This window comes from Mytilus galloprovincialis, chromosome 9, assembly GCF_965363235.1.
Source record: "Mytilus galloprovincialis chromosome 9, xbMytGall1.hap1.1, whole genome shotgun sequence".
NCBI classification, from domain to species: domain Eukaryota; kingdom Metazoa; phylum Mollusca; class Bivalvia; order Mytilida; family Mytilidae; genus Mytilus; species Mytilus galloprovincialis.
Genome location: NC_134846.1, coordinates 8148178 through 8169447, shown reverse-complemented (window position 1 = coordinate 8169447; position 21270 = coordinate 8148178). Strand labels below are relative to the sequence as shown.

At 37.0% G+C, this 21270-nt stretch overlaps 1 protein-coding gene across 1 annotated transcript in view; it reads left to right on the top strand.

Moving 5' to 3' along the window:
- LOC143044350 (uncharacterized) overlaps nucleotides 1–20882 on the top strand; it is a 54206-nt gene extending 33324 nt beyond the window's left edge. The window contains exons 4-7 of the mRNA XM_076216307.1: nucleotides 15503–15651; nucleotides 17045–17104; nucleotides 18004–18100; nucleotides 19471–20882. Coding sequence (XP_076072422.1) covers nucleotides 15503–15651; nucleotides 17045–17104; nucleotides 18004–18100; nucleotides 19471–19661 — 497 coding nt within the window. The 3' untranslated portion in view covers nucleotides 19662–20882. The remainder of the gene's footprint in view (nucleotides 1–15502; nucleotides 15652–17044; nucleotides 17105–18003; nucleotides 18101–19470) is intronic.
- The last annotated feature ends 388 nt before the right edge of the window (nucleotides 20883–21270 follow it).

Genomic DNA, 21270 nt, shown 5'->3' with positions numbered 1-21270 from the left:
TCCAGAAAAACGTCATCTTCAATACCTACGGAGGGCTAAGATTGTCACTTTTCAGTCAAAAAATGTCCAAATTTTAGGACAAAGGGCACAGGGTGATGGTGAGAGCCCCCTGATCTCTCAATCTTTCTAATATTTAACAGACATTTAGTCAATAGGTAGATACAAACGTGAGTAAAAGGACTTTGGGTACACTTCCTGTCTTCTATGTTTACGGAGCGGCCAAAGTGCCAGTTGGATATTCAAAATATATAGCGAAAACCTACCCGAGACCGCTTAAATGAGGTTGAGACCCCCCTGGTCTTTCAATGTCCATAAAATTCAACCAAATCATTGACTCTGTATATATAAAGATTGTATTAGATGGATTTTCCAGAAAAACGTCATCTTCAATACCTACGGAGGGCTAAGATTGTCACTTTTCAGTCAAAAAATGTCCAAATTTTAGGACAAAGGGCACAGGGTGATGGTGAGAGCCCCCTGATCTCTCAATCTTTCTAATATTTAACAGACATTTAGTCAATAGGTAGATACAAACGTGAGTAAAAGGACTTTGGGTACACTTCCTGTCTTCTATGTTTACGGAGCGGCCAAAGTGCCAGTTGGATATTCAAAATATATAGCGAAAACCTACCCGAGACCGCTTAAATGAGGTTGAGACCCCCCTGGTCTTTCAATGTCCATAAAATTCAACCAAATCATTGACTCTGTATATATAAAGATTGTATTAGATGGATTTTCCAGAAAAACGTCATCTTCAATACCTACGGAGGGCTAAGATTGTCACTTTTCAGTCAAAAAATGTCCAAATTTTAGGACAAAGGGCACAGGGTGATGGTGAGAGCCCCCTGATCTCTCAATCTTTCTAATATTTAACAGACATTTAGTCAATAGGTAGATACAAACGTGAGTAAAAGGACTTTGGGTACACTTCCTGTCTTCTATGTTTACGGAGCGGCCAAAGTGCCAGTTGGATATTCAAAATATATAGCGAAAACCTACCCGAGACCGCTTAAATGAGGTTGAGACCCCCCTGGTCTTTCAATGTCCATAAAATTCAACCAAATCATTGACTCTGTATATATAAAGATTGTATTAGATGGATTTTCCAGAAAAACGTCATCTTCAATACCTACGGAGGGCTAAGATTGTCACTTTTCAGTCAAAAAATGTCCAAATTTTAGGACAAAGGGCACAGGGTGATGGTGAGAGCCCCCTGATCTCTCAATCTTTCTAATATTTAACAGACATTTAGTCAATAGGTAGATACAAACGTGAGTAAAAGGACTTTGGGTACACTTCCTGTCTTCTATGTTTACGGAGCGGCCAAAGTGCCAGTTGGATATTCAAAATATATAGCGAAAACCTACCCGAGACCGCTTAAATGAGGTTGAGACCCCCCTGGTCTTTCAATGTCCATAAAATTCAACCAAATCATTGACTCTGTATATATAAAGATTGTATTAGATGGATTTTCCAGAAAAACGTCATCTTCAATACCTACGGAGGGCTAAGATTGTCACTTTTCAGTCAAAAAATGTCCAAATTTTAGGACAAAGGGCACAGGGTGATGGTGAGAGCCCCCTGATCTCTCAATCTTTCTAATATTTAACAGACATTTAGTCAATAGGTAGATACAAACGTGAGTAAAAGGACTTTGGGTACACTTCCTGTCTTCTATGTTTACGGAGCGGCCAAAGTGCCAGTTGGATATTCAAAATATATAGCGAAAACCTACCCGAGACCGCTTAAATGAGGTTGAGACCCCCCTGGTCTTTCAATGTCCATAAAATTCAACCAAATCATTGACTCTGTATATATAAAGATTGTATTAGATGGATTTTCCAGAAAAACGTCATCTTCAATACCTACGGAGGGCTAAGATTGTCACTTTTCAGTCAAAAAATGTCCAAATTTTAGGACAAAGGGCACAGGGTGATGGTGAGAGCCCCCTGATCTCTCAATCTTTCTAATATTTAACAGACATTTAGTCAATAGGTAGATACAAACGTGAGTAAAAGGACTTTGGGTACACTTCCTGTCTTCTATGTTTACGGAGCGGCCAAAGTGCCAGTTGGATATTCAAAATATATAGCGAAAACCTACCCGAGACCGCTTAAATGAGGTTGAGACCCCCCTGGTCTTTCAATGTCCATAAAATTCAACCAAATCATTGACTCTGTATATATAAAGATTGTATTAGATGGATTTTCCAGAAAAACGTCATCTTCAATACCTACGGAGGGCTAAGATTGTCACTTTTCAGTCAAAAAATGTCCAAATTTTAGGACAAAGGGCACAGGGTGATGGTGAGAGCCCCCTGATCTCTCAATCTTTCTAATATTTAACAGACATTTAGTCAATAGGTAGATACAAACGTGAGTAAAAGGACTTTGGGTACACTTCCTGTCTTCTATGTTTACGGAGCGGCCAAAGTGCCAGTTGGATATTCAAAATATATAGCGAAAACCTACCCGAGACCGCTTAAATGAGGTTGAGACCCCCCTGGTCTTTCAATGTCCATAAAATTCAACCAAATCATTGACTCTGTATATATAAAGATTGTATTAGATGGATTTTCCAGAAAAACGTCATCTTCAATACCTACGGAGGGCTAAGATTGTCACTTTTCAGTCAAAAAATGTCCAAATTTTAGGACAAAGGGCACAGGGTGATGGTGAGAGCCCCCTGATCTCTCAATCTTTCTAATATTTAACAGACATTTAGTCAATAGGTAGATACAAACGTGAGTAAAAGGACTTTGGGTACACTTCCTGTCTTCTATGTTTACGGAGCGGCCAAAGTGCCAGTTGGATATTCAAAATATATAGCGAAAACCTACCCGAGACCGCTTAAATGAGGTTGAGACCCCCCTGGTCTTTCAATGTCCATAAAATTCAACCAAATCATTGACTCTGTATATATAAAGATTGTATTAGATGGATTTTCCAGAAAAACGTCATCTTCAATACCTACGGAGGGCTAAGATTGTCACTTTTCAGTCAAAAAATGTCCAAATTTTAGGACAAAGGGCACAGGGTGATGGTGAGAGCCCCCTGATCTCTCAATCTTTCTAATATTTAACAGACATTTAGTCAATAGGTAGATACAAACGTGAGTAAAAGGACTTTGGGTACACTTCCTGTCTTCTATGTTTACGGAGCGGCCAAAGTGCCAGTTGGATATTCAAAATATATAGCGAAAACCTACCCGAGACCGCTTAAATGAGGTTGAGACCCCCCTGGTCTTTCAATGTCCATAAAATTCAACCAAATCATTGACTCTGTATATATAAAGATTGTATTAGATGGATTTTCCAGAAAAACGTCATCTTCAATACCTACGGAGGGCTAAGATTGTCACTTTTCAGTCAAAAAATGTCCAAATTTTAGGACAAAGGGCACAGGGTGATGGTGAGAGCCCCCTGATCTCTCAATCTTTCTAATATTTAACAGACATTTAGTCAATAGGTAGATACAAACGTGAGTAAAAGGACTTTGGGTACACTTCCTGTCTTCTATGTTTACGGAGCGGCCAAAGTGCCAGTTGGATATTCAAAATATATAGCGAAAACCTACCCGAGACCGCTTAAATGAGGTTGAGACCCCCCTGGTCTTTCAATGTCCATAAAATTCAACCAAATCATTGACTCTGTATATATAAAGATTGTATTAGATGGATTTTCCAGAAAAACGTCATCTTCAATACCTACGGAGGGCTAAGATTGTCACTTTTCAGTCAAAAAATGTCCAAATTTTAGGACAAAGGGCACAGGGTGATGGTGAGAGCCCCCTGATCTCTCAATCTTTCTAATATTTAACAGACATTTAGTCAATAGGTAGATACAAACGTGAGTAAAAGGACTTTGGGTACACTTCCTGTCTTCTATGTTTACGGAGCGGCCAAAGTGCCAGTTGGATATTCAAAATATATAGCGAAAACCTACCCGAGACCGCTTAAATGAGGTTGAGACCCCCCTGGTCTTTCAATGTCCATAAAATTCAACCAAATCATTGACTCTGTATATATAAAGATTGTATTAGATGGATTTTCCAGAAAAACGTCATCTTCAATACCTACGGAGGGCTAAGATTGTCACTTTTCAGTCAAAAAATGTCCAAATTTTAGGACAAAGGGCACAGGGTGATGGTGAGAGCCCCCTGATCTCTCAATCTTTCTAATATTTAACAGACATTTAGTCAATAGGTAGATACAAACGTGAGTAAAAGGACTTTGGGTACACTTCCTGTCTTCTATGTTTACGGAGCGGCCAAAGTGCCAGTTGGATATTCAAAATATATAGCGAAAACCTACCCGAGACCGCTTAAATGAGGTTGAGACCCCCCTGGTCTTTCAATGTCCATAAAATTCAACCAAATCATTGACTCTGTATATATAAAGATTGTATTAGATGGATTTTCCAGAAAAACGTCATCTTCAATACCTACGGAGGGCTAAGATTGTCACTTTTCAGTCAAAAAATGTCCAAATTTTAGGACAAAGGGCACAGGGTGATGGTGAGAGCCCCCTGATCTCTCAATCTTTCTAATATTTAACAGACATTTAGTCAATAGGTAGATACAAACGTGAGTAAAAGGACTTTGGGTACACTTCCTGTCTTCTATGTTTACGGAGCGGCCAAAGTGCCAGTTGGATATTCAAAATATATAGCGAAAACCTACCCGAGACCGCTTAAATGAGGTTGAGACCCCCCTGGTCTTTCAATGTCCATAAAATTCAACCAAATCATTGACTCTGTATATATAAAGATTGTATTAGATGGATTTTCCAGAAAAACGTCATCTTCAATACCTACGGAGGGCTAAGATTGTCACTTTTCAGTCAAAAAATGTCCAAATTTTAGGACAAAGGGCACAGGGTGATGGTGAGAGCCCCCTGATCTCTCAATCTTTCTAATATTTAACAGACATTTAGTCAATAGGTAGATACAAACGTGAGTAAAAGGACTTTGGGTACACTTCCTGTCTTCTATGTTTACGGAGCGGCCAAAGTGCCAGTTGGATATTCAAAATATATAGCGAAAACCTACCCGAGACCGCTTAAATGAGGTTGAGACCCCCCTGGTCTTTCAATGTCCATAAAATTCAACCAAATCATTGACTCTGTATATATAAAGATTGTATTAGATGGATTTTCCAGAAAAACGTCATCTTCAATACCTACGGAGGGCTAAGATTGTCACTTTTCAGTCAAAAAATGTCCAAATTTTAGGACAAAGGGCACAGGGTGATGGTGAGAGCCCCCTGATCTCTCAATCTTTCTAATATTTAACAGACATTTAGTCAATAGGTAGATACAAACGTGAGTAAAAGGACTTTGGGTACACTTCCTGTCTTCTATGTTTACGGAGCGGCCAAAGTGCCAGTTGGATATTCAAAATATATAGCGAAAACCTACCCGAGACCGCTTAAATGAGGTTGAGACCCCCCTGGTCTTTCAATGTCCATAAAATTCAACCAAATCATTGACTCTGTATATATAAAGATTGTATTAGATGGATTTTCCAGAAAAACGTCATCTTCAATACCTACGGAGGGCTAAGATTGTCACTTTTCAGTCAAAAAATGTCCAAATTTTAGGACAAAGGGCACAGGGTGATGGTGAGAGCCCCCTGATCTCTCAATCTTTCTAATATTTAACAGACATTTAGTCAATAGGTAGATACAAACGTGAGTAAAAGGACTTTGGGTACACTTCCTGTCTTCTATGTTTACGGAGCGGCCAAAGTGCCAGTTGGATATTCAAAATATATAGCGAAAACCTACCCGAGACCGCTTAAATGAGGTTGAGACCCCCCTGGTCTTTCAATGTCCATAAAATTCAACCAAATCATTGACTCTGTATATATAAAGATTGTATTAGATGGATTTTCCAGAAAAACGTCATCTTCAATACCTACGGAGGGCTAAGATTGTCACTTTTCAGTCAAAAAATGTCCAAATTTTAGGACAAAGGGCACAGGGTGATGGTGAGAGCCCCCTGATCTCTCAATCTTTCTAATATTTAACAGACATTTAGTCAATAGGTAGATACAAACGTGAGTAAAAGGACTTTGGGTACACTTCCTGTCTTCTATGTTTACGGAGCGGCCAAAGTGCCAGTTGGATATTCAAAATATATAGCGAAAACCTACCCGAGACCGCTTAAATGAGGTTGAGACCCCCCTGGTCTTTCAATGTCCATAAAATTCAACCAAATCATTGACTCTGTATATATGAAGATTGTATTAGATGGATTTTCCAGAAAAACGTCATCTTCAATACCTACGGAGGGCTAAGATTGTCACTTTTCAGTCAAAAAATGTCCAAATTTTAGGACAAAGGGCACAGGGTGATGGTGAGAGCCCCCTGATCTCTCAATCTTTCTAATATTTAACAGACATTTAGTCAATAGGTAGATACAAACGTGAGTAAAAGGACTTTGGGTACACTTCCTGTCTTCTATGTTTACGGAGCGGCCAAAGTGCCAGTTGGATATTCAAAATATATAGCGAAAACCTACCCGAGACCGCTTAAATGAGGTTGAGACCCCCCTGGTCTTTCAATGTCCATAAAATTCAACCAAATCATTGACTCTGTATATATAAAGATTGTATTAGATGGATTTTCCAGAAAAACGTCATCTTCAATACCTACGGAGGGCTAAGATTGTCACTTTTCAGTCAAAAAATGTCCAAATTTTAGGACAATGGGCACAGGGTGATGGTGAGAGCCCCCTGATCTCTCAATCTTTCTAATATTTAACAGACATTTAGTCAATTGAAAGACCAGGGGGGTCTCAACCTCATTTAAGCGGTCTCGGGTAGGTTTTCGCTATATATTTTGAATATCCAACTGGCACTTTGGCCGCTCCGTAAACATAGAAGACAGGAAGTGTACCCAAAGTCCTTTTACTCACGTTTGTATCTACCTATTGACTAAATGTCTGTTAAATATTAGAAAGATTGAGAGATCAGGGGGCTCTCACCATCACCCTGTGCCCTTTGTCCTAAAATTTGGACATTTTTTGACTGAAAAGTGACAATCTTAGCCCTCCGTAGGTATTGAAGATGACGTTTTTCTGGAAAATCCATCTAATACAATCTTTATATATACAGAGTCAATGATTTGGTTGAATTTTATGGACATTGAAAGACCAGGGGGGTCTCAACCTCATTTAAGCGGTCTCGGGTAGGTTTTCGCTATATATTTTGAATATCCAACTGGCACTTTGGCCGCTCCGTAAACATAGAAGACAGGAAGTGTACCCAAAGTCCTTTTACTCACGTTTGTATCTACCTATTGACTAAATGTCTGTTAAATATTAGAAAGATTGAGAGATCAGGGGGCTCTCACCATCACCCTGTGCCCTTTGTCCTAAAATTTGGACATTTTTTGACTGAAAAGTGACAATCTTAGCCCTCCGTAGGTATTGAAGATGACGTTTTTCTGGAAAATCCATCTAATACAATCTTTATATATACAGAGTCAATGATTTGGTTGAATTTTATGGACATTGAAAGACCAGGGGGGTCTCAACCTCATTTAAGCGGTCTCGGGTAGGTTTTCGCTATATATTTTGAATATCCAACTGGCACTTTGGCCGCTCCGTAAACATAGAAGACAGGAAGTGTACCCAAAGTCCTTTTACTCACGTTTGTATCTACCTATTGACTAAATGTCTGTTAAATATTAGAAAGATTGAGAGATCAGGGGGCTCTCACCATCACCCTGTGCCCTTTGTCCTAAAATTTGGACATTTTTTGACTGAAAAGTGACAATCTTAGCCCTCCGTAGGTATTGAAGATGACGTTTTTCTGGAAAATCCATCTAATACAATCTTTATATATACAGAGTCAATGATTTGGTTGAATTTTATGGACATTGAAAGACCAGGGGGGTCTCAACCTCATTTAAGCGGTCTCGGGTAGGTTTTCGCTATATATTTTGAATATCCAACTGGCACTTTGGCCGCTCCGTAAACATAGAAGACAGGAAGTGTACCCAAAGTCCTTTTACTCACGTTTGTATCTACCTATTGACTAAATGTCTGTTAAATATTAGAAAGATTGAGAGATCAGGGGGCTCTCACCATCACCCTGTGCCCTTTGTCCTAAAATTTGGACATTTTTTGACTGAAAAGTGACAATCTTAGCCCTCCGTAGGTATTGAAGATGACGTTTTTCTGGAAAATCCATCTAATACAATCTTTATATATACAGAGTCAATGATTTGGTTGAATTTTATGGACATTGAAAGACCAGGGGGGTCTCAACCTCATTTAAGCGGTCTCGGGTAGGTTTTCGCTATATATTTTGAATATCCAACTGGCACTTTGGCCGCTCCGTAAACATAGAAGACAGGAAGTGTACCCAAAGTCCTTTTACTCACGTTTGTATCTACCTATTGACTAAATGTCTGTTAAATATTAGAAAGATTGAGAGATCAGGGGGCTCTCACCATCACCCTGTGCCCTTTGTCCTAAAATTTGGACATTTTTTGACTGAAAAGTGACAATCTTAGCCCTCCGTAGGTATTGAAGATGACGTTTTTCTGGAAAATCCATCTAATACAATCTTTATATATACAGAGTCAATGATTTGGTTGAATTTTATGGACATTGAAAGACCAGGGGGGTCTCAACCTCATTTAAGCGGTCTCGGGTAGGTTTTCGCTATATATTTTGAATATCCAACTGGCACTTTGGCCGCTCCGTAAACATAGAAGACAGGAAGTGTACCCAAAGTCCTTTTACTCACGTTTGTATCTACCTATTGACTAAATGTCTGTTAAATATTAGAAAGATTGAGAGATCAGGGGGCTCTCACCATCACCCTGTGCCCTTTGTCCTAAAATTTGGACATTTTTTGACTGAAAAGTGACAATCTTAGCCCTCCGTAGGTATTGAAGATGACGTTTTTCTGGAAAATCCATCTAATACAATCTTTATATATACAGAGTCAATGATTTGGTTGAATTTTATGGACATTGAAAGACCAGGGGGGTCTCAACCTCATTTAAGCGGTCTCGGGTAGGTTTTCGCTATATATTTTGAATATCCAACTGGCACTTTGGCCGCTCCGTAAACATAGAAGACAGGAAGTGTACCCAAAGTCCTTTTACTCACGTTTGTATCTACCTATTGACTAAATGTCTGTTAAATATTAGAAAGATTGAGAGATCAGGGGGCTCTCACCATCACCCTGTGCCCTTTGTCCTAAAATTTGGACATTTTTTGACTGAAAAGTGACAATCTTAGCCCTCCGTAGGTATTGAAGATGACGTTTTTCTGGAAAATCCATCTAATACAATCTTTATATATACAGAGTCAATGATTTGGTTGAATTTTATGGACATTGAAAGACCAGGGGGGTCTCAACCTCATTTAAGCGGTCTCGGGTAGGTTTTCGCTATATATTTTGAATATCCAACTGGCACTTTGGCCGCTCCGTAAACATAGAAGACAGGAAGTGTACCCAAAGTCCTTTTACTCACGTTTGTATCTACCTATTGACTAAATGTCTGTTAAATATTAGAAAGATTGAGAGATCAGGGGGCTCTCACCATCACCCTGTGCCCTTTGTCCTAAAATTTGGACATTTTTTGACTGAAAAGTGACAATCTTAGCCCTCCGTAGGTATTGAAGATGACGTTTTTCTGGAAAATCCATCTAATACAATCTTTATATATACAGAGTCAATGATTTGGTTGAATTTTATGGACATTGAAAGACCAGGGGGGTCTCAACCTCATTTAAGCGGTCTCGGGTAGGTTTTCGCTATATATTTTGAATATCCAACTGGCACTTTGGCCGCTCCGTAAACATAGAAGACAGGAAGTGTACCCAAAGTCCTTTTACTCACGTTTGTATCTACCTATTGACTAAATGTCTGTTAAATATTAGAAAGATTGAGAGATCAGGGGGCTCTCACCATCACCCTGTGCCCTTTGTCCTAAAATTTGGACATTTTTTGACTGAAAAGTGACAATCTTAGCCCTCCGTAGGTATTGAAGATGACGTTTTTCTGGAAAATCCATCTAATACAATCTTTATATATACAGAGTCAATGATTTGGTTGAATTTTATGGACATTGAAAGACCAGGGGGGTCTCAACCTCATTTAAGCGGTCTCGGGTAGGTTTTCGCTATATATTTTGAATATCCAACTGGCACTTTGGCCGCTCCGTAAACATAGAAGACAGGAAGTGTACCCAAAGTCCTTTTACTCACGTTTGTATCTACCTATTGACTAAATGTCTGTTAAATATTAGAAAGATTGAGAGATCAGGGGGCTCTCACCATCACCCTGTGCCCTTTGTCCTAAAATTTGGACATTTTTTGACTGAAAAGTGACAATCTTAGCCCTCCGTAGGTATTGAAGATGACGTTTTTCTGGAAAATCCATCTAATACAATCTTTATATATACAGAGTCAATGATTTGGTTGAATTTTATGGACATTGAAAGACCAGGGGGGTCTCAACCTCATTTAAGCGGTCTCGGGTAGGTTTTCGCTATATATTTTGAATATCCAACTGGCACTTTGGCCGCTCCGTAAACATAGAAGACAGGAAGTGTACCCAAAGTCCTTTTACTCACGTTTGTATCTACCTATTGACTAAATGTCTGTTAAATATTAGAAAGATTGAGAGATCAGGGGGCTCTCACCATCACCCTGTGCCCTTTGTCCTAAAATTTGGACATTTTTTGACTGAAAAGTGACAATCTTAGCCCTCCGTAGGTATTGAAGATGACGTTTTTCTGGAAAATCCATCTAATACAATCTTTATATATACAGAGTCAATGATTTGGTTGAATTTTATGGACATTGAAAGACCAGGGGGGTCTCAACCTCATTTAAGCGGTCTCGGGTAGGTTTTCGCTATATATTTTGAATATCCAACTGGCACTTTGGCCGCTCCGTAAACATAGAAGACAGGAAGTGTACCCAAAGTCCTTTTACTCACGTTTGTATCTACCTATTGACTAAATGTCTGTTAAATATTAGAAAGATTGAGAGATCAGGGGGCTCTCACCATCACCCTGTGCCCTTTGTCCTAAAATTTGGACATTTTTTGACTGAAAAGTGACAATCTTAGCCCTCCGTAGGTATTGAAGATGACGTTTTTCTGGAAAATCCATCTAATACAATCTTTATATATACAGAGTCAATGATTTGGTTGAATTTTATGGACATTGAAAGACCAGGGGGGTCTCAACCTCATTTAAGCGGTCTCGGGTAGGTTTTCGCTATATATTTTGAATATCCAACTGGCACTTTGGCCGCTCCGTAAACATAGAAGACAGGAAGTGTACCCAAAGTCCTTTTACTCACGTTTGTATCTACCTATTGACTAAATGTCTGTTAAATATTAGAAAGATTGAGAGATCAGGGGGCTCTCACCATCACCCTGTGCCCTTTGTCCTAAAATTTGGACATTTTTTGACTGAAAAGTGACAATCTTAGCCCTCCGTAGGTATTGAAGATGACGTTTTTCTGGAAAATCCATCTAATACAATCTTTATATATACAGAGTCAATGATTTGGTTGAATTTTATGGACATTGAAAGACCAGGGGGGTCTCAACCTCATTTAAGCGGTCTCGGGTAGGTTTTCGCTATATATTTTGAATATCCAACTGGCACTTTGGCCGCTCCGTAAACATAGAAGACAGGAAGTGTACCCAAAGTCCTTTTACTCACGTTTGTATCTACCTATTGACTAAATGTCTGTTAAATATTAGAAAGATTGAGAGATCAGGGGGCTCTCACCATCACCCTGTGCCCTTTGTCCTAAAATTTGGACATTTTTTGACTGAAAAGTGACAATCTTAGCCCTCCGTAGGTATTGAAGATGACGTTTTTCTGGAAAATCCATCTAATACAATCTTTATATATACAGAGTCAATGATTTGGTTGAATTTTATGGACATTGAAAGACCAGGGGGGTCTCAACCTCATTTAAGCGGTCTCGGGTAGGTTTTCGCTATATATTTTGAATATCCAACTGGCACTTTGGCCGCTCCGTAAACATAGAAGACAGGAAGTGTACCCAAAGTCCTTTTACTCACGTTTGTATCTACCTATTGACTAAATGTCTGTTAAATATTAGAAAGATTGAGAGATCAGGGGGCTCTCACCATCACCCTGTGCCCTTTGTCCTAAAATTTGGACATTTTTTGACTGAAAAGTGACAATCTTAGCCCTCCGTAGGTATTGAAGATGACGTTTTTCTGGAAAATCCATCTAATACAATCTTTATATATACAGAGTCAATGATTTGGTTGAATTTTATGGACATTGAAAGACCAGGGGGGTCTCAACCTCATTTAAGCGGTCTCGGGTAGGTTTTCGCTATATATTTTGAATATCCAACTGGCACTTTGGCCGCTCCGTAAACATAGAAGACAGGAAGTGTACCCAAAGTCCTTTTACTCACGTTTGTATCTACCTATTGACTAAATGTCTGTTAAATATTAGAAAGATTGAGAGATCAGGGGGCTCTCACCATCACCCTGTGCCCTTTGTCCTAAAATTTGGACATTTTTTGACTGAAAAGTGACAATCTTAGCCCTCCGTAGGTATTGAAGATGACGTTTTTCTGGAAAATCCATCTAATACAATCTTTATATATACAGAGTCAATGATTTGGTTGAATTTTATGGACATTGAAAGACCAGGGGGGTCTCAACCTCATTTAAGCGGTCTCGGGTAGGTTTTCGCTATATATTTTGAATATCCAACTGGCACTTTGGCCGCTCCGTAAACATAGAAGACAGGAAGTGTACCCAAAGTCCTTTTACTCACGTTTGTATCTACCTATTGACTAAATGTCTGTTAAATATTAGAAAGATTGAGAGATCAGGGGGCTCTCACCATCACCCTGTGCCCTTTGTCCTAAAATTTGGACATTTTTTGACTGAAAAGTGACAATCTTAGCCCTCCGTAGGTATTGAAGATGACGTTTTTCTGGAAAATCCATCTAATACAATCTTTATATATACAGAGTCAATGATTTGGTTGAATTTTATGGACATTGAAAGACCAGGGGGGTCTCAACCTCATTTAAGCGGTCTCGGGTAGGTTTTCGCTATATATTTTGAATATCCAACTGGCACTTTGGCCGCTCCGTAAACATAGAAGACAGGAAGTGTACCCAAAGTCCTTTTACTCACGTTTGTATCTACCTATTGACTAAATGTCTGTTAAATATTAGAAAGATTGAGAGATCAGGGGGCTCTCACCATCACCCTGTGCCCTTTGTCCTAAAATTTGGACATTTTTTGACTGAAAAGTGACAATCTTAGCCCTCCGTAGGTATTGAAGATGACGTTTTTCTGGAAAATCCATCTAATACAATCTTTATATATACAGAGTCAATGATTTGGTTGAATTTTATGGACATTGAAAGACCAGGGGGGTCTCAACCTCATTTAAGCGGTCTCGGGTAGGTTTTCGCTATATATTTTGAATATCCAACTGGCACTTTGGCCGCTCCGTAAACATAGAAGACAGGAAGTGTACCCAAAGTCCTTTTACTCACGTTTGTATCTACCTATTGACTAAATGTCTGTTAAATATTAGAAAGATTGAGAGATCAGGGGGCTCTCACCATCACCCTGTGCCCTTTGTCCTAAAATTTGGACATTTTTTGACTGAAAAGTGACAATCTTAGCCCTCCGTAGGTATTGAAGATGACGTTTTTCTGGAAAATCCATCTAATACAATCTTTATATATACAGAGTCAATGATTTGGTTGAATTTTATGGACATTGAAAGACCAGGGGGGTCTCAACCTCATTTAAGCGGTCTCGGGTAGGTTTTCGCTATATATTTTGAATATCCAACTGGCACTTTGGCCGCTCCGTAAACATAGAAGACAGGAAGTGTACCCAAAGTCCTTTTACTCACGTTTGTATCTACCTATTGACTAAATGTCTGTTAAATATTAGAAAGATTGAGAGATCAGGGGGCTCTCACCATCACCCTGTGCCCTTTGTCCTAAAATTTGGACATTTTTTGACTGAAAAGTGACAATCTTAGCCCTCCGTAGGTATTGAAGATGACGTTTTTCTGGAAAATCCATCTAATACAATCTTTATATATACAGAGTCAATGATTTGGTTGAATTTTATGGACATTGAAAGACCAGGGGGGTCTCAACCTCATTTAAGCGGTCTCGGGTAGGTTTTCGCTATATATTTTGAATATCCAACTGGCACTTTGGCCGCTCCGTAAACATAGAAGACAGGAAGTGTACCCAAAGTCCTTTTACTCACGTTTGTATCTACCTATTGACTAAATGTCTGTTAAATATTAGAAAGATTGAGAGATCAGGGGGCTCTCACCATCACCCTGTGCCCTTTGTCCTAAAATTTGGACATTTTTTGACTGAAAAGTGACAATCTTAGCCCTCCGTAGATATTTCTATTTATAGTTAAAAAAAATTCTTGAGTTATTGTTTTTTCTTTTTGTCGTAAGAAACATTATACACAAAAGTACATCTTTGAAGTCGTTTTTATGACAAAACTCTATATTACATACAGACAAATAAGTCGCACGGAAAAGGGTTTATATTCGAGGACAACGAGAAATTGCGACAGCTTGAAAAGGTCATTTAATGATTCCTACGTATCTTATCAGTCCTTTTGACTATGGAAATCGTGCTTTTAATGATTTCCAGTATTTAATTTTCTTATGATTTTTCATTAAATTTTGAATATCAAACTGGCTGCTAGCAGCCGGTTGGATATTGAATATCGAATAACGAATAACGAACCGGCTGCTAACTTCACATACATGACCACACGACCACCTGGGCTCTCAAAAAAAGAGCTTTCGGTGGGCATGTGTTACCTTTCCACGTCAGTTTTAATCTAGCGGCGTACTACAGTACATGATATATAAGGCATGAAGATGTTATTGTTACAGATCAGCTAAATTATCTATAGTAAAGGATCCTACAAATTAATGTAAGATACAGTCACAGAAAATAATTATATTCATAAGTACGTCTGAGTCAGTGACAACCCTACAACAGATGTATCCATCGGATCGCCATCAATGATGGTGATACATGGCTGTGTACATAATGTATATACAACTCGTCTAAACATCAACCCAACAATGTTAGATCTGTAAATTTGCTTTCGCAAATTTTTGGTTCTTCCCTCGCCGGGATTCGAACCCATGCTACTGTGATATCGTGACACCAAATCGCCTGCACTGCAGCCGTCCCGCTAGACCACACGACCACCTGGGCTCTCAAAAAAAGAGCTTTCGGTGGGCATGTGTTACCTTTCCACGTCAGTTTTAATCTAGCGGCGTACTACAGTACATGATATATAAGGCATGAAGATGTTATTGTTACAGATCAGCTAAATTATCTATAGTAAAGGATCCTACAAATTAATGTAAGATACAGTCACAGAAAATAATTATATTCATATATTAATGCCAAATTAAGTTCACATATATAATTCAGGTTATACATTTATCAATTTTAGAGATTGGCACAATGGAACACACATGTGAGGATGACCTGGTATGCCTAAATACCAACGAGAAAGTACCATATTTCAATGCACCAGTGTATCTAGAGAACAAACAACAAATTGGCAAAGTAGATGAAATATTTGGCTCCATTACAGAATCTGTATCCTTTAGCAATTTTTGCACTAAATACAATTACAGTTGACTCTCGTTATGTCGAAGTCAGCCAGACCAGAAAATTATTTCGAGATACACGTAGTTCGACTCAAACAAACACCGGAAGTTCGACAATCTAATGGACGCAACTGTTGCTTAGCTTGGTAAAGCTAAAATAAATCTGGGTGAATATGGCAAGGGGATCGATATTCTAGTATCAGATTGATGTATTTGTATGTCACAGTCTTTTATTATTATAATGGCATTATTTTTACTTATTCAATTGTTTCAATTAAAAAAAATCCTATAGCTTTTCCAAGAGAGTAATTTCCAATCGATAGCTTCGTTATTCAGGTCGGTTATAGCTGACAAAATTGTTTATTCCTGGTTACAAGAGATTTAGGAAAATTTTGATTTCTATTCATTTTGTTTTATCTCACTCTTTCTTTTCAAAAGAAAATATAACAAGATTAAAGATGCCGTTTGAGTAGTTTTTAGGTGATCATCAACGGAAGCCATAATCCTCACTTTATACACACCCAAGCTCATTAGTGTAAATCACAAATTAATTGTTTTGTAAACATTTTAAATACTTTTTCATGAACATTAACAATGTATCACTAATCATATATAAAAATTCTATAAAAGATAATCTTAGGTAAACACTCATGGAAATAGCATGTCATAAATCAATACAATGGTCAGTGACCGGAAATTTAATTACACGTGTATTGTCAGATTAACTCTTCAATCCATTTAAATCTCGGGAGTCATGTTTTGACATATGTGTATTAGTTTGAGATAAAACAATGAATTTTGAATGCTTTTGTTAACCTTGGGACCGTAAATTTACATACTTTTGTATGGAATAAAGTTCGGAACCACATGAAAACTTCGACTCATCCGAAATTTCGAGTCAACCGAGTTCGAGACAACAAGAGTTAACTGTAGCTAGGTTATTATCATGAGTAATAAATTTGATTAAGGAAAAAAAATCTAGTGACTAATTGATTTTATGGTTAAATACAAATTTTGCATACAAGCATACTGAAAACTTCAATTTTACTGAACAGTTAAATGATTGGTTCACCTATGTCATGTATGTGCTTAACTATTTGACAATAAGTACACCAATAATTATTACAAAATTAAATCCCAGTATATAAGTGCTAGTTTTTAGGCATAGTCCGCTATAAAAGGCCCTGAAATGACAAATGATAAACAATTCAAAAGAGAAAACTTTCAGCCTAATTTATGTACAAAATAAGTTAAACCATTGTCCGTTTTCTAATTTGATTTTAATTCTAACCAAATGTTATCAAACGTGTACACAATTTAATATTTTACTATGAAGCAAAGAAGCTGTTATGCATGATATAATTTCCTTAACTGATTTGAAGTATTTTTCAGTAAAATTATCAGATGATATGAAGGCAAAATCTTTTGCAAAGTTATCTAAGGTAAGTTTATTACTGCATATTATTTTTAAGATTACTTTAAATAACTCAACTCATGTGGTGATTTTTCAAAAGGATGATATATTGAACTTAGAAATCTTAAAAGTTGTTCACTCGTAAATATATCATATTGTATATATATTCCATTGGAACTATATTATAATGGTCATAAACCAGAGTCTTGTCAGCAGCACTCACCATGTTTTATAATGAATCACTTGACACAAACAAGAGTGATTTTAATCACAACTACTTATGTGTGCTATATTCAATGATTTCTACAAAAAATTACGCAAATATAAATTGAAAGGACTTATGGAAAAAAATGGCTTAAAATATCAACTTTGTCATAAAACACCAAAAAGGTCTCAATTTGATTCGTGAATGGGTCTATTTCAAATGTTTAAATGCTAAATATATCAGTTCTTTTCATAAGAGTACACAATATTCTCCAAAGTAAGCCCATTTTGGACATTTTGTCAAAATATGAGGATTTTGTGCATTTTTCAGACCTAAAAGCTTTAGAAACACTTTGGCCGCCACCTACGATCCAAAATATGATGTAACCAAAAGATTCCAATTTTGATATAGATTTCATCAATATAAAAACTTTTTGGATCATAGATGGCAGCCAAGGTTATTTATGCCAAAAACAATTAAAATTATGGAAAAAAAATACTAAGATTTACCTTTAAATACAAATTATGTTTATTTAAGGAGTCATAGCTCCATAAATTGTAAAGGAAAGTGCCAGAAAAAATATTTCTATCTTAATAGTATTATGACATGCATTTCTATGTGAAATTTGTACATTTAGAATTCTATTATGATGTCATATTGTAAAAGGCTTTCTTTATAATTCCTTTTCAAAACAATTTATTTTGACTTTGTTCTATTTACAGTTTTTTATAGATCCAGCCAAGTTATTACCTTTACAAAGATTTTTACCTAAACCTCCAGGCTCAGCAGGGAAAACAAGAGGTGGTGGTGGTCGAGGAGGTAAGAGTTGTCTCCCATATATCGTTCTTTCTGTAACATTGATGATATAAAATTGAGAACAAATAACAACCACCTGACTAGACAGCAGAAATAGGCGAAGTCCACCAATGGTTCTAGAAAATCCCACACCCGGTGGCATGATTCAGGTGGCCCCTAAACAAAAATGTGTACTAGTTCTGTTATAATGGACACAATACTAAACCTTAAATATATAAATAAACTAAAATTAGAATATACAAGACTAACAAAGGCCAGAGGCTCCTGACTTGGGACAGGCACAAAGATCTCAATCCTTCCCCTATACCTCTAGCTAATGTATAAAAAACAAAAACACAGCAATACACACAGTAAAACTTATTTAAAAAGAAGTCTTGAGTCCAATATCAGAATAGGTGATAAAAGAAAATAAACAAAATGACAATGATGCGTCAATTAACAAATGACTACTAGCAGCAGTTACTGACATGCCAGTTTCAGACCTCAGTTAAACTGATTGATATGTATAGTTAATGAGATAAAAGTGGCATGGCTATATGTTTGAAGATTATGTTAAAAAAAAGTTAATGCACAAACTTTTACTTTTTTGGGCCATCAAAATGGAATATGTTATTTGCTTTGAAATTGATTTAAAAAAGGTTCCATTTTGAAGACCCAAAAAAGTAAAAGTTTGTTTACTGCCATTTGTTAGAAAGTAAGGAAGGTACACTACATGTAGGAAAATTATTTTATATTTTGAAATATTTGACATTCAGTAAATGGCAAGGTTCAGGACTTTATCTTATGATTAACCTAAAATATATGATTTTTTTGGCACAATCAAGTTGGTTGGGAGGTGGAAAATGGAACTTTATATTTTTGCCAAAACTAAATTATAAATAATGCATTATATTTAGGCCAAATAAAAATATAAGTGTGGTTCCAGTTACATTTGTTTCAATAAAATGAGTTTGGTTGTTAAATAAACAGTCATGTTCCTTTTTTAGTCAATTTTGTTTCATTCTGTTATGAATTTGTTGCATTTACACATAATGGATACTTCTGATGGAAATTCAGATGACAGCAATCTTGTAAATTAATTATTTAAATTCACAATCCTCAAAATTTGATCGTTTGAAAATTTATTTTTCAGAAATGAAAAAAAAAGGTTCTAGGGTCTAGGTTTCAACTAGGGACAGTCATTGACAGTCGGGTAACTGGAACCACACATATATTTTTATTTGGCCTTAATGAAATACATGAGAAAGGAACTCAAATTGTAAAAGCCAAAATAAAGTGCAGTTGACTGGATGTTACATTTAATGATTTGTTCATGATTTTTGATTTTAGAAAAATCAACTGATATTTATATTTAACCATGTTTTCTTTTACAGGTGGCCGAGGTGGTGGTGGTTTCAGAGGAGGAAGAGGAGGAGGTGGGCGTGGTGGTTTTGGTGGTGGCCGTGGTGGTGGTGGTTTTGGTGGCGGCCGTGGAGGAGGATTCCGTGGAGGAAGAGGAGGTGGTGGTGGTGGATTCAGAGGACGAGGAGGAGGGGGAGGATTCAGAGGGGGGCGAGGACATTAAAAAACAATAAAATTTTTAAAAACTGTTTTAATTGAAAATGTGCAATATTTGCACTAACAATACACACATTTTATGAATGAAACTTCACAGATTTTGTGAAGTTCAAAGAAGACAAAATTGTTTTGAATGGATGAACATCAAAGTTTATATTGGGGCATAGAACTATGATCACTTTTTATGCCCCACTTACGATAGTAGAGGGCATTATGTTTTCTGGTCTGTGCGTCCGTTCGTTCGTCCGTCCGTCCGTCCGTCCGTCTGTCCCGCTTCAGGTTAAAGTTTTTGGTCAAGGTAGTTTTTGATGAAGTTGAAGTCCAATCAACTTGAAACTTAGTATACATGTGCCCTATGATATGATCTTTCTAATTTAAATGCCAAATTAGAGTTTTGACCCCAATTTTACGGTTCACTGAACATAGAAAATGATAGTGCAAATTTCAGGTTAAAGTTTTTGGTCAAGGTAGTTTTTGATGAAGTTGAAGTCCAATCAACTTGAAACTTAGTATACATGTGCCCTATGGTATGATCTTTCTAATTTAAATGCCAAATTAGAGTTTTGACCCCAATTTTACGGTTCACTGAACATAGAAAATGATAGTGCAAATTTCAGGTTAAAGTTTTTGGTCAAGGTAGTTTTTGATAAAGTAGAAGTCCAATCAACTTGAAACTTAGTATACATGTTCCCTTTGATAAGATCATTCTAATTTTAATGCCAAATTAGAGAATTTATTCCAATTTCACAGTCCTTTAAACATAGAAAATGATGGTGCGAGTGGGGCATCCGTGTACTGTGGACACATTCTTGTTTATTATTGATTTTGATAATAAAAAGACATTTTATTTTATCATCACTCAAGTACTGTTAATGACTATAAGACTTTTTTGTTAGGGTCATTTTTATATCATTCATATATTTTGTTGAAATTAAAAATCATGATAATTAAATTCTGTATGTCTTTTTGTTAAATTGCTTTGTTGCGTTATGACATATACCCTTTATCTCCTTAAATTCAAAACCAATCTGAATGAAGGTAGTGTAAAAGAGAAAATGTCATTTTGATGTTATGCTCTTACCCTTGGATTTGATAATTTGTGTTTTAACTGATAAAATACAACCATCTATCAACATTCAAGCTGGTATAAATATCAGAATTCATTCATCATGTTGTTACTGATGTACCTTCTGTCACACATTGTAATAAAAGTGTACCATATAACTAGTTACTGATCCTCTTTTATTTGTGTCTGCCTCTGTAGTCTTTTTGTAGATTCCAGGGTCAAGGGAATCACTTAAATCCAACGAATTTGACCAAATATAGAAATAAGAAGATGTAGTATGATTGCCAATGAGACAACTCTCAACCAGCGACAAAAGATGTACAAGTTAACAACTATGGGTGACTGTATAGTTTTCAACAAATGATTTGAATTCTAGTAATATATAAAAAGGATTTAACACAATTACAAAAACAGACCACCTAACTACTAACACTTGATTCCTCTGACAAAATATATGTATAAAGAAAAGAACAACACATGGTCCTGTAAGGATGACAGAATGTGGTCTAGTTATACCAGCTTTATATGCTCACACAGCACTTTTCTCTTA